The 14,266-nt window shown below is 39.1% G+C and overlaps 1 protein-coding gene across 1 annotated transcript in view; it reads left to right on the forward strand.

Moving 5' to 3' along the window:
• LOC148034587 (reactive oxygen species modulator-like protein) overlaps positions 1–11,981 on the forward strand; it is a 31,753-nt gene extending 19,772 nt beyond the window's left edge. Inside the window, exons 3-4 of the mRNA XM_087679536.1 lie at positions 2,754–2,791; positions 11,508–11,981. Coding sequence (XP_087535662.1) covers positions 2,754–2,791; positions 11,508–11,621 — 152 coding nt within the window. The 3' untranslated portion in view covers positions 11,622–11,981. The remainder of the gene's footprint in view (positions 1–2,753; positions 2,792–11,507) is intronic.
• Positions 11,982–14,266: the final 2,285 nt, after the last annotated feature.

The raw sequence follows: 14,266 nt of genomic DNA on the forward strand, positions 1-14,266 counted from the left end.
TATCCATCAACAATTGAAATTAAAGAAATACCGAAAGGGGTGCTAGTTTTGGGGCCAACAGGGTGTCCATTGTCCAAGTTTATGAAAGCAAGTGAGCATTTCAGTTTATGTTCATTTGCTTATTGCTGTAATTAAGTGCTTAATTAGGTTAAACCACCCTATCCGAGAAGGAAGGCTGGTTTCAATATTTGTGGTTCTATGTGGACCAAATCCATTGGTGGATTTTTACATTTTGTCACATTCACAGATGACAAATCTTGTTCTACTTGGGTATATGGGCTGAAATCGAAGTTTGAAGGCTTCTCTTGCTTCAAGTCTTTATTGCTATGGTGGAATAACAAAGTAGCTTTCACATTCGGACCCTTCGCACGGACATATTTTTCCCAACTCGACTATTATTTGGGTATCCAATTTGCCACCATTGAGAGGGGAATTATTAAGTATATTGGACAGCTTCTTCAACATTTTCAGTTTGAGGATTGTAAGCCTGTGTCTACTCCCTTGGAGCTCAGCTTTAGATTCACTTCCGATGATTGTAGTGGATCCTTTGATACTACTTTATATTAGTAGGTTGTTGTATGTTTGATTTATCTATGCCACACGAGGCCCAATCGTCAGTTTGCTATGTCTCAATTGAGTAAATATATGCCCAACCCTTTAGTCTTTCATTAGTAGGCAGCGAAGCATATCTTTCAATATCTTATATGCACCCACAAGGTTGATTCTTCACTCTCTTTGCATAGATATTCTGATAGTGATTGGGTTGGATGTTCAGATTCTCGTCTCTCTCATTGTGGCAATTGCTTCTTCTTAGGGGCATCTCTTGTTTCTTGGTTTAGCAAGAAACAAACTACGGTTGCTACTTCCAGTTGTAAAACTGAGTACAGACTAGCGTTCATAGCCATGATTGAGTGTGTTTGGCTCTGTAGGTTAGTTGTAGATATTCATGTGCACAAGACGGCTCCGACACTAATCTACATTGACAACGAGAGTGCTTTGGCCATTGTGCGCAACCCAATGTACCATGCCCGCACAAAGCATATAGAAATTCATTATCATTATGTTCGTGAGTGGATGCTAGTTGGAGAAATAGAGTTAGTCTTATGTATCCATTGAAGACAACTTGGCATATCTTTTCACGAAGGCTCTTCCGCGACCAAAGTTCCAAGCTTTTCGACAAGCCTTGAACTTGATTCCATTTGTTCCATGATCTGTCATACTTTGTATTGTCATAGCTTGCTATATCCACTTGGATGAACTTGTGCAACCATGACCTTATATTTTCTTTCATTTTCTAGGATTTTGCTTTTTTTCCTAAATCAGTCCGCCCATTTCATGGAGGGGGGTTTATAGGCCATCTCGTGGGTTGCGTGTTGATGCCCTTTGATCCATGATTTGGACTCCCTAGGCATTTAAAATTGTCGTTAAATGTAGTTGTTGCCCCTAGTGGCCTAGCACTAAGTGACATTAGGGTTAGGGTTTATGTTAGGGTTTCCTACGAGGGTTAAGCTGTTATAGTTTCATATTTTATTATTTAAAGACACTTTGTGCCTCATTTTGGACAGTGGTATTATTCAGCATGATTGCCTATGGCGTTGTACTCTCTCTCTCTCTCTCTCTCTCTCTCTCTCCGTAATTCATTACTTCTCATTCGTGATTGAGTATTGTTGTGCATCAATTAATTCTTTTATTCTCATTCATTTTCCATTAAATTAATCACAGAATTACTCCATGCCTGGGCCAACAAAGTATTGTTCACACTTTAGTGAAGAGATGGTGTGAGCTTGCACACTTTAACACATTGCATTTGATTGCTTCTTATCTCCATTTCTATGGGGTTTAGGAGGCGAAAATCTCTTCCCTTTCCCTTTTGATTGAGCTTTTGCTTTCTCTCTGATGTATGATTTTTTTCAATTCAAAATTTTGGAGTTGTTTTCATTGATGGTTAACTTTGTGATTTGCTTTCGTAAAAATATTTGTGTATATTTGCATGTTATCATCTTCTTGGCCAATCTTGTTTCATTGTACATGTCTTTCTTCTGCAATCTCTTAAAAAGTTCTTGAATCAAGCGCAAGTCTTTGGTTGTGTAACTTTTGTTAAAAGACTTCCATACCTATTTGTAGCCACTTCTAATAGATCACCGGTAGCCTTATGTACAATTGATTCTTTAGTAAAGCGTCTCTAGTTAAAGCAAGATGAGATGATTGCAATGATGCAAGCGTTTATGAAATATCACCACCCTTTCCATCATAGTTAGACAACTCAATATCCTTATCATCATATTTGAAAACTTCAAGTTTTGGAGCAGCCATACTACCTTCTCCAAAGCCTGTGGAACAATAAACTACACCTGATCTCTCACTAGAGCTTCCTTTTGCCAACTCATAAGGGTTAAGATTGGTTATTTCAAGTGCCCTTTGAGGAAGTTGGTCAGCAACAAGGTATTTCACAATTGAAGGAAAGTGAGATTGTGTCAAAATCTCAGTATGCTTTATTTTCGAAAAATTTCTAAAGTAGAATTGTATATGCAGAAGTAGTAATGCCTATCATAATCAAACAAGTCCAATTGTTATGTTAGACAAGTGAATAAGTTGTGGTGGGTTTCACAGTGTATTCCTTTCACTAGATTGTGTGAAAATATGTAGTTTGGTTGCTTTGCTTTAATATGTGCATTGTTACTTACAATATTGATCCCGTTATAAGCTTTACTTGGAACTTGAAATTTCACTTTCTACATGATTTTATCTTGCAGGTGCGGTGTATGGGACATATGAAGCATTCAGATATAAGGTATACATGTTGCAAATTCTCAAGTTTGGATTACAAAATTTTATGGAGACATTTATCTTTTCAAATCAAATCTTCATAGCAAGGACTATCAAACCTTGTAATCCATAAGCATTGGAGTTATCATGGATATGTGTGGTTATAAAAGTAGTTTCTAAAAAACAAATACCTACTTTAGAACTACTTCTCACTCAACAGTAGAAGTGCTTAAGGAGCTCTTGAAGTAGTTTGAGTGATTGTCCATCCTTTTTGAGTATTGTCTATAAGTGATGTGACAAATTGGGAAAGGAAGAACCAAAAACTTTGCCAATTGGATCATTGGATTATTCTTAGCCTCACCATTCTATTTCCATCTCTAAATTGACAATTAGAGCTCTCAAACTATTAGCATCCTTCTCACATCATCATCCATTATGGGGCCCTAGGGTTTGTCCTTGAAACAAATATGGAATATGCTTATGAAACAAGGGCTTATACTTTAATGTTTCAAAGGAAGGGTGAATCAACTTTGTGCTCTATGGAACAAGGGTAGGAACATGAAGACATTGGCCTTTGGACATTCCCAAGCTTGAACATGTTAGAATTTGCCAATTCTAGGCAGTGCCCAATGTAATTCGTATGGTGTCGACACTTATTAAAGTATCAATGTAGGATGTGCACACCTAGTGTCTTAGGACATTAAAGTAGTGACACTAGGCTCTAGAGTAAATAAACCTAACTCTAGTTAGTTGGTGGAAGGTTGGTGAGGTCAAGCCTTGACCAAAACATTAGTTGTATTTTCGCTCTTATCTTTTCAATTTAGCAAGTACACTCCACTATTTTACTTCAGTTCACACACTATCATTGTCTCTCATTCCTCTCTCCATAGCTGGTGCCATTTCTCGCATTTGGTATGAGAGCTATCTGTGCGTGGATCCCGAATATCCATCGTTAGCTGGTGGCACTCTACCCGAGGTCTTGAAGCTCGTCAGCCTGAGAGAGGAGGAGGAGGAGGAGGAGCAATTGAGTTTGTAGCTTAGTTGCGTTGCTACAACTACTTGTTGCTGCCCACGCTAGCAACTGTGCTATCCTTGTTAGTTGCTATGTCACGTGTAGCATCTTTGTCTCAACCTACTCCTGCAACGCCAGTGGGGCTCAACAGTGCCACTGCCCTGTTCGCCATCCAGAAGCATCGTTGCCTTCAGGAGCCTCTGATAGATTGTCGCTGCCTAGCATGCCTTTTGTGCTATGTAGTGTCACCACCCCTTGCATTTTGTACTGCGCGCCAATATGCCTTTGTGCCACCTCAGCTCTGCCTTGCTACTCTTGCTCTGCCCAATCAGCCGCCTTGCTTAGTTCCTGTGCCACCTTGCTCAGCTTCTATGCTGCCCTACTCAGCTTCTATGCATGAAAAAATGCTTTAAACGTAAAAATCATGAAACCAATCATACAACCAAGCACAAGTTGATAAACTCATTATGAGCTGTAGAGATGTCATACTCCAAATGGACCTCGAATCGCAGCAAAGGCAACCTCGGAGTGTCGAACACCAGTAAACACAGCCAAGGGATGCTGGATTTGATGTTGATGGTAGTGTTGGAGAGAGAAAGACTAAAAACGCAAGTACTTGAGGAGAGAGAAATCCTGACCAACAACAAGTGCAACAGACAGTGGTGAGAGAATGTCAAGGCAAGAGCCAATAAACCAAAATGCAACATTCAAAGGAGAGAGAAGATAATGGTGACAGTTGCCAGTTAATGGCGACAGCTGCTAACTCTAGGCGATAACACCTAATTGTAGGTGACAGCTCTTGGAACGTGGTGATAGTTACATACATGCGAGGAAGGCTGGAATTAGGCACCGGATGGTAGCAGGTGTTTGGTGGAAGCTCTAACCACGATATTCTCTGTGAAGAGATGTGGGCAACAGAGATACATCTCCTGAAACTTGCAGAAACGAGACTAAGGGAGAGTTTTTCTTTATTAATTAAGCATGTTTTGGAGCTGTTTAAGTTAGACTAATGCATTTTTAACTCAACATCTCCTCTCAAGCCCAAACTGAGCCATGAGAAATAAGCCTTTGATATATATATATATTCTTTTATCCCAAGGCGTCCCACCCCAAAGTAGTGAGGGCATTGGGCAAAGGATGCACATCGACTGCCCAGTGAGCTACCAAGACTATTGAGGCCTTGGTTATCTTACCAAGGGAGTCCAAGTGATCACCCCAGAGAGGCTAGGACTTCGGACCAAGGGTGCTCGTCGGTTGCCTAAGGGCCTACTAAGTCTTGCAAAGACAGATGGAATCAGTAATGCACTTTTTAATTTTTGTTGTTGTTTTAAAAAATTAATAAATAAGGGCTTTTGGTGTGACTTGTTCAAAAGATTTAGCATTAAGTGAAGGTTTCAAATCAGTGTTCGTTTTACGAGTCACTGTGCCCCGAAGTATGAGAATATAAGGATGTGTTGCTCCATGACCTTCATACAATAAGCAAAACAATCCTACACACTACTATGATAAGTGTCGAGGGATGTCTAAGCATGTGCGTGTGTGTGCCAATCATATGGAGAGTATGTGGAGAGAAAGGCAAGATGGGAAAGTAAGCACGACGAGCAAAGCTAGCATGATAAGCTTATGGAGAGTATGATAAGTGCCAAGGGATTTCTAACTGTGTGTGCCAATCATATGGAGAGTATGTGGAGAGAAAGGCAAGATGGGAAAACAAGCACGACAAGCAAAACTAGCATGTAAGCATAAGAAAAGAGTGCCTTCGGAGATTTCCATGTGCAATGCCACAATTGTGGTGGATCTAGAGTCGACCACTCCAAGGGTGACCAAAAAGGGATAAATGCACACAGATGCATGTTTACATGAAGAGAATGTTGATGTATGGGTAAATGCAAAGGGGATGCAAATATTCATGCTCATGTAGAATGCGATGCAATGGTGCCACTTGGACAGTGCCCTTGCAAGGCTATTGTTCACTTGCCCAAGTGCCCTTTTACAATCATGTCATCTTGATAGTGTAGATGAAGTTACAAACGTCCATAATACATAATACATAAGAAATAAATGTTTGAAAGTAAAAAGCGGTAAACATCAACATTATCAATGTCACTATCAAGAGAAGAAAATTGCCCCCTCTCAAATTGGAAGGAGAAGTAAGAGGGAAGCACTCTCTCCTTGTCAATCTAAAGAAGTAGAGGAGGGTGTATCCAAGCTGATCCGCACTAGAAGATATTGTAGAACTAACCGGTTGATCTCCTTGGTCCAAATATTTGCAAAATTGTCGCTTGATGGCACAAACTCCTTGCTTGCACACTGTTCCAAATCTGCATGGAGTGTTGCATGAAGCCTATGCGCGCATCCCACGGGTCCAAAATTTTGGGGCTTTTGTCCAAACAAAGTTATTCGCATGTTTCATTGCTCAAAGGAGCCAACATTGTGCAATTTCTTTGAGAGTTTTTTTTGGATTTGGCATGCATCATGAGACATATTATAGCTGCTGTTTATTGTTGGCATGCATCCTGAGGTACCATTTCGGCAACATTTCAGATTGTAAGCTATAAAATTTTTCGATTTCTTAAAAATTTTGAGAAGAAATTTGGGGCTTTTGCTTGGCATGCATTTCAAGACAGGGAACATGTATTATATGAGCATTATCTTGCTGGGTATGTCAGATTTGGTAGTGAATTTTGGAGACTCAGTAAAAATTGGGAAGTTTCAACATTAAATTGTTGTAAATTGTCTTTTTGGGACGCATCTTGAGGCGAGTGCAATACAACATTGTATTGCTGCAAATTGCAGGCTAAGTGCTGATTTGTGCAATTTTGGGCACATTTGTCAAGAATTGTGATAGTTTGACAGTCCGATACTTGCATTCCAATCCCGTGTGGCGATTTTTGGTACTTAGTTGAGTATATTTTATACTTCAGCGGGAAGTATTTGGCTGTTGATTTTTGTGCATCACAAATAGCATGGCACTTCAAGGGCATAATGACAAGAGTAACATCTCAAGTGTTGTCACTCTGGAGGACAAGCTAGATTGCACCAACAATCCTCTGTGGAGCCTTATGGTGTGTAATATTCTTGTGGTGAAGGATTTATGGGACTATATCATTGGTAATCTATATTGACCAAGAGATCGTGCACCTTAAACACCTCAGCGTAATGCTAGAGGACAAGTTATTAGTAATGTTGTTGTTGCATTCCCTCCTCCCACAAATGATCAGTGGAGATGGGACTCAAAGGATGTACAAGCCCTATCTTTGGTTGCCTTGTCAGTAAAGAGAGCTATTATTCCGCATATTTGGTCTTGTAAGACCTCAAAAGCAGCTTGGGGTGTGCTAGATGGTATGTTTGCAGCACGTAATGAAGCTAGGATGTATTATCTATGTAGAGAGTTGGCTAATACAAATATGGATGAGGGTGACAATATGATTGATCACCTCACACATGTACAAGATTTTTGATCACCTCACACACGTACAAGATTTGCGCGAACAGTTGTTGAATGCTGATGAGGTCATTTGGGATGTAGAAATGTTGAATATTACACTGAACTCACTTCTTGAGTTGTGTCTTGGATTCCACACCTCGTTGATGTTGTCTTTTTGGGGGGGGGTGGGGGGGTGGGGGGAAGCAACAATCCCTTACATTTGTGGAATTGGAAGGTCTCTTGCTATAAGAGGATCAAACTCGGAAGAATGTTGCAATGCGTTCATGTGATGTAGCCATGCTCTCGAAAGGAGGATTATATATTTCTAACATGCAGTTTTGATTCTTTGATGGCTGATTCAGCATTTAATGCTATTGAAATGTAGCATATGTGGTATTTTGATAGTAGGGTGTCTAGACATATAACTTCTAGGAAGTCTCTCTTTACATTTTTGCATTCAATCTGTATAGGGAAGCGTGTTATGTGTGCGAACAACAACAATTATGATGTATGCTGCATTGGTTTAGTCTTGATTATTGTTACAGATGGTTTAGATTTCATACTTTTCAATGTCTTATTTGTGCATGGAATCGCAAAGAATTTTTTATCTATATCTACTTTCAATAAGCATGGCTTTCAGGTCATCTTTGAAGAAAACAAATGCATTGTTAGAGACAAAGATGGATTATGCCCTCAGGTTATTTGGCAACCTATATAAGGTTCTCTTTTTGTTGGATACATATGGCAGACGGTCTCATGGTGCTTTGGTAGTTAGTACGCCTTCGCTTGCAATGCAAAATGTAGAGCTTTGGCATGCTCGCTATGGACACATGAGTTTTGGCAGTCTGATGACCCTTTTGTGGTGGTAGACATTGCCTCATGTGGAGATCTCACCTCCCCATGTGTGTGAAGGATGCATTTTTTGCAAAACACACAAGTTTGCTTTCAAGAAGTATGTTGTTTAGAAAATGCAGCTAATATACTCTGATGTTGTGGATTCATGAGGAACATGCACTTGGGTATCATCTTTATTTTGTTACTCTTATTGATGACTACTTGAGGTATACATGAGTGTATGGGTTGCTTGGTGCATGGGTCATACATGCGATAGCCTTTGTTTTCGAATTGTAGCCAATGAAAATGCATTTTATAACCTAATTATCAAGCTTTCCACGAAGCTCTTTTGGAACATGCGTATAGGCTATGGGATCTATTTCAGCCTCAAGCTTTGCCACAAGGTATTTGAAATGCATGGATACATTAGATTTAGCCTTTAGCCTATATATCCATGTCTACCGAGAGTAGTCATCGATAAATGTAATAAAATAAAGGTGATCCCCAAGTGCACGTGTCCTCATGGGACCGCAAACATCGGAGTGAATAAGTTACATTTTTTGGACATCACATACTACACCATTCTTTTTGAAGACAAACTTGTGTATCTTGCCCAAAATACATCCCTCACATGCACGAGGAGGTGGAGTCTCCACTGGAGGCAATGCATTTACCATGTGACACCTTTGAAGGGTCATCAAACTCCCAAAGCTTATATGTCCATAGGGTACATACCATAGCTCTGCATTTTGCATAGCAGGTGTAAGACTAGTCATTGCTAGAGCATCATGAGATTGCCATTTATAACAAGAATACACAATTGTATAGGGTGCCAGATAGCCTTAGTCCATAGTCCATCTCTCTATCTTCGACAATACACTTGTCCTCCTCAAAGATGACTCGAAAGCCATACTTATTAAATATAGAAATAGACAATAAGTTCTTTGTAATGCGAGGCACAAACAATACATCTAGAAGCAAGAAGTTTGAACCATCTGCAACAGTAGTAGTGACTATCCCAATTCCACAAACATCATAACTACTATTGTTCGCACATGTAATATGCTTTCCAGCAAGGGTTGAAGGCAAAGGGATAAACAAACTCTTCTGGAAGTGATATGCTTTGATGTCCCACTGTCAAAATACCATGCTTGCTATGTTTCAGTAGGATTAAATGTTGAATCAACCATATAACTGTATGTGAGAAATGTATAATCCTTCTCTGCAAAGTTGGTTGAAGCATCACCATCAATAGATTTGTTGGTTGATTTTTGCTGGAGAGCCAAATTGGAGTTTTTCTTCTCTTTAGCCAATCTTTTTTTGCATTCATTAATATAACGATTAGGCTTCTTGTAATAATGACATTTCCCCTTCTTTTAAGACTTTTCTGTGTCTTGGATAGCGTTGTTTGATGGCTGTCTAATACCACCCTTTTGCTAAATCTTTTTTCTTTGCCTTTGAACTTGGAAAGTATAGCCACATCACCCGAATGTGATGCGACATTCTTGCGAGTTTGTTCCCTTGTGATCCTAGTCTCATTGTGGACAGCAAACCTATGCTCAAGTATATCCCATGCTGATTTTGAGGACTTGCATGAACGGATGTGTGGAATGATAGTCCTTTTGATTGACAATGCTATCAAAGAAGTGCATGAACATCCTTCGAATCCCATTTCCTTTGATCCTTTGTAGGAGGGGAAAGAGGAGGTGGTGCAGCATCAACAACCTATCCTTGCATATGACGATGAGGTGTTCGAGGTGTGAGACCTCTTGGTCATTGCAAGTCACCTATAACACAGACCCACAAATCCTTTGCAACGAGAAGGTTGCGGACCATAAAACTCCACAATGGATGGTTGGAGCCATCAAGCTTGTCCTCTTGAGTGAGGACACCAGGGATGTTGCTTTGATCATTGTTCCCTTGATATGTTGTGTTGTCAGAAATGAGCAAAAATTTACAGCCAAATACTGTAAAGTTGAAGTATGGTGTGTGTACTCCTTATAGAGTATTAGAAATCCCTCGAGATTATCAAACAAGTGTCAAACTATCACACAAATGCATACCCTAAATAGCTGTTAGCCACAAGAATAACAACAATGCACTGCTGTATACTGTTGTAATCGTTTGCTTCATAATGTGTGCCCAAAAAAGTACAAATTCCAGCAATTTAATGTTGATTCTCACCAAATTTGATTCAAAATCCCCAAATTTTACTGCTAAATTTGACTGTCACAACAAATTAATGTTGTTGTACCATTGATGTCCTTGGAGTGCATGTAGGGCAAAAGCCCCAAATATCTTCATAAAAATTCAAAGAAATCAAAGAAATTTATACCTTACAATTTGAATTTCTGCAAAAATGTCACCTTGGGACGCGCACCAACGGTAACCAGCAATTGGAATCTGCCTCATGATGCGTGTGGGAGCCGGAAAAGTAAAAAGCCCCAAATTTCTTGCACCAATATTGAAATTGCACAATGTTAACAATTTCGTTGGAGATTCACACACGGGAACTCAAATCAAGCAAAAGCCCCAACTTTCCTTGAAGAAATTTCGAGAAAATTTTAGAAATTGGAAAAATAAAAAAATTTCCTAAATTTTTTGGCATGGAGTGTGTGAAATTGAAAATGTCTTCAAAACTAGGTATGAGATGAGCAAGACGGTTGAGAAAATTGCAGAAATTATGCAAGACTGCGTATAGGATTGCATGTTAGGTTGAAAACAACAGCAACACCTCTTCTGAAACAACTTCTTTTCCTCGAGCTGAACGTTGGCTATCTGCAGCCAACGTCCAGCTCGGGGTTGAAAACAACAGCAGCACCTCTTTTGAAACAGCAACTTCTCCTCCTTGAGTTGAATGTTGGCTGGCTGCAGCAAGACCTTAGCAGAGCGGCACCGGTTGATGGTGGCTGTTCGGGATCTGCATGTAGAGGTTGCTTTGATACCAAATGTTGGAAATGGAGGAAGAGAGAGACACTGTGAGCACAAGACAATGAGCAAGAGCAGGCAGTAGTTCCACTCTCCAAACATGCAAGTGCTAGAATGAAAGTACAACAGGTCTTAAGTAAGTTAGACTTATCCCTAACTCAACTAGAGTTAATTTAACTCTAGAACTTACTCTAGAAGTGGTGACACAACTTATTAATGTAGTTGTGTTCATACTACAAACCAACTAACTAAAACATTGGGCATTGCACATAGAATTGGCAAACTCTAACAAAACACTGTTCAAAGAATGAAACATTTCTATTCTTGATGTTTTGGAAACCATTTTGCTTTGGAACCAAAATGTTACGTGTGCGTTTAACTAGAAATTATTTTCAAAAAATGCAGTTGTAGAAACTGTGATAAGATGATCATTGCAGGTGTATGTTGATGATTTGTGTCTGCTCAATCCAGGAAGGTTGAATTTGTCTTAATGAATTTGGCTTGGTTTAGGATTACAGAAAATGTTCATGTCCTATGCAGGTTCCAGGTGTTATGAAGTTGAGATATGTTGGGCAAACGACTCTTGGGAGTGCTGCGATATTTGGACTTTTTCTAGGAGCTGGAAGTCTTATACGTTGTGGCAAAAGCTACTGAACAGTTTTGGTTGAACAGAATGCCTTCATTTTAGGGGATTTTGTTGACCTTTCTCATCAGTTTGGGAATCTAGTTTTGTCCACTGAGACACTCTGCAGGCTCTTTGTGGAAAAGATCAAAAGCTCCTTAGGCTCAAGTAAAGTCATCTGAGTTCTTTTCGCCCTCCTAGTTTGGGGTATGAGTGCTCATCTATTTTTCTCCTTTTGGCTTCAGATTCCTTCATAAAACTCCTCAATATAGCTACGAACATGAGTAGCTGTCAAATTAACATGATTTGGTTGACAGATTCTGTGTATCATCCTCTGGTGTACAGTCAGTAAGAAAATTTAATTTAGTTTGAGAGTATTTGCAATGCTTCAATCATGGGTGTTTTGCCCTTTGTTGGTGCATGTTGAATCAATGTACAATGAGCTTTGGACCCCAAGCGGTGGAATGCATGGCCCAAATCTGAGTTTTATATGCACATCATAGATTTGTACCTGAGAGTTTTTAATGCATGTCATAGGTTTGTATCTGAAGAATTGACAATGTGTATGAGGTTAGAAATAAAACAATGCATGAATATGTACATACCAAGAGCTGACCATGTACTAATGTGTGACTTGATCTTCACAGTTTTCTCTGGTTCTCTGGTTAGATTAGGTTTGAATATGTAAAGATTGACAATGTGTGCACACACTTGACTGGATTCTTCAACTTTCTGGCTTTTGGCTTTGAACATGTGTATGCTTTGCCCTGGGCCATGCGCAGTGGACGGTTTTTGTCTTCCACACTCTATGAAAGGGGTCTCAACAACAAACTCAATGTTAATTATGGTGTTTGGTGAATTAAGTTGAGTGAAAGAGGCTGGGAAGTGTGAACTGTAGAGGTCTTGCTTATCATGTTCCTTTGTAGCGATAGTTGTTCTTGCCCTCCGAGCAGTTGTGGGTGTGTCTTCCCAGATCTCTTTTTTAGCTCAATGACAATCTTAGTGGCTTATTTTTGCTTATGAAAACGTGAAAGCTCTGCATCGGTTGATGACAAAGTTATTTCCTTCATTCCTTTTGCATCATGATAGTAGATTTTCATACTAATTGTTGAAAATGTACTTGGAAGAGTACGTGTTCCACAAGGCTTGTTTTAAGTCTTTTGAGTGTACAAAGTAGGAAAATGCATTTTGTCTGCATTTCCATTCAGAACTTCATAAAGTTCACTCACAATGACCAGCTTCAACAATGTTAAATCATTATACTATTTAACGTATTTATTGCAAATAAATATAGAGGATTACCCTGATTGCCAATATGGTGCATTTTGTACATGCATGTTGCAGTTTAGTTATTGCCAACAAATATAGGAGATTTCCCAGATTGCGAGTGGTGTATTTTGTATATGCATGCTGCCTGTTATTAGGAGGGCTAATTACAATGGGATGAGTTTATTTAGTGGCCACTGCGTGGAAAAAAGTTGGAAGCATGAAGTTTATAAAAAATCACAGTGATATGTGATATGGTGTGATTTGGTACTGCTGTAATTTGGAGGTTTCTTTGTGCATTCTAATAGCCTTGTTTGCACAATTCACTAACCTCTTGCCTTGCATAACATTGGTAGAATTCACATGTTGAAGGGGAACATGCTTATGATTTTGGTGAAAGTAGTGAGAAGTTTGTGAACCAAGGTGTCCTTTTGCCTACACATGAACATTTCTAGACCCCTCCAAGTGTAGTAGAAACAGTAACATTAATATCTTGGTATGCTTTTAAAGGTAGTATGGGATAGTGTGCAATGGCAAGTTGCTGATTACAATCCAATTTAAGTATGTTTGATGGCACAAACTACTAACGAAAAACACCAAGGAAAATGCTCATAGGGCTAGAGTATGTGTAATATCACAAGTAATAACAAAAGAACATCAAGAAAAATGCTCATACCTAGTCCTAGAAGCACAAACAATCAATCGAGTAGAATGAGGCTTAGAAAAATTGTAGATGCTTAGTACAAAACATTAGTACTTCTCACAATATATAATGATACTAAGTGAACAAGTAAAACTAGCCTAGGAAGCATAAGCAATCTAGTAAAACTAGTCTTAGAGATTGTTGGCACTTACTACATGATAGAATGAAAAAAGAAGAGCAATGATAGAGAAAGTTGTAGAGCAAAGGACACCAACCTTCTATATGTGTTTGTGTTTCTCATTAGAGCAAGAGCTACATCAAGCTACTCTTGAACACTTGCACAATATTGTTGATTCCTCTCATAGCATGATCACTAGTGTCTATAACAACCCTTTGATTAGATAGAAGATGCCTATTGTTGTTTGATGGGCACAACAATAGGCATGAAAGAATATGGATTGTTGTTTCAACATTCTTGTGTCAATGTGGAAGTTCCAATTCCAAGATACATAGGATATGCAATTTTATATATGCCAATGGTTTAAATTGGTGCGCAATTGAGCGTTGGAAGTAACATTTCTTGTTCTAAACCAATAATCTAAACAACATTAGAAACCTTGCCCTAGCAACTTGATGAACCCACAAATCCAATTGGTGTTCATGCAAATATTTATTTGAGCATAGATATGAAAACCTTGACTTTGAAATAATCAACAGTTTTCCTAAGCCTTCTGAAGGCCTCCAACAATGATGATACAATGAAAATAG

Source organism: Lygodium microphyllum, chromosome 6, assembly GCF_053477565.2.
Source record: "Lygodium microphyllum isolate KBCC chromosome 6, Lygodium_microphyllum_v1.1.10, whole genome shotgun sequence".
Classification (NCBI taxonomy): Eukaryota; Viridiplantae; Streptophyta; class Polypodiopsida; order Schizaeales; family Lygodiaceae; genus Lygodium; species Lygodium microphyllum.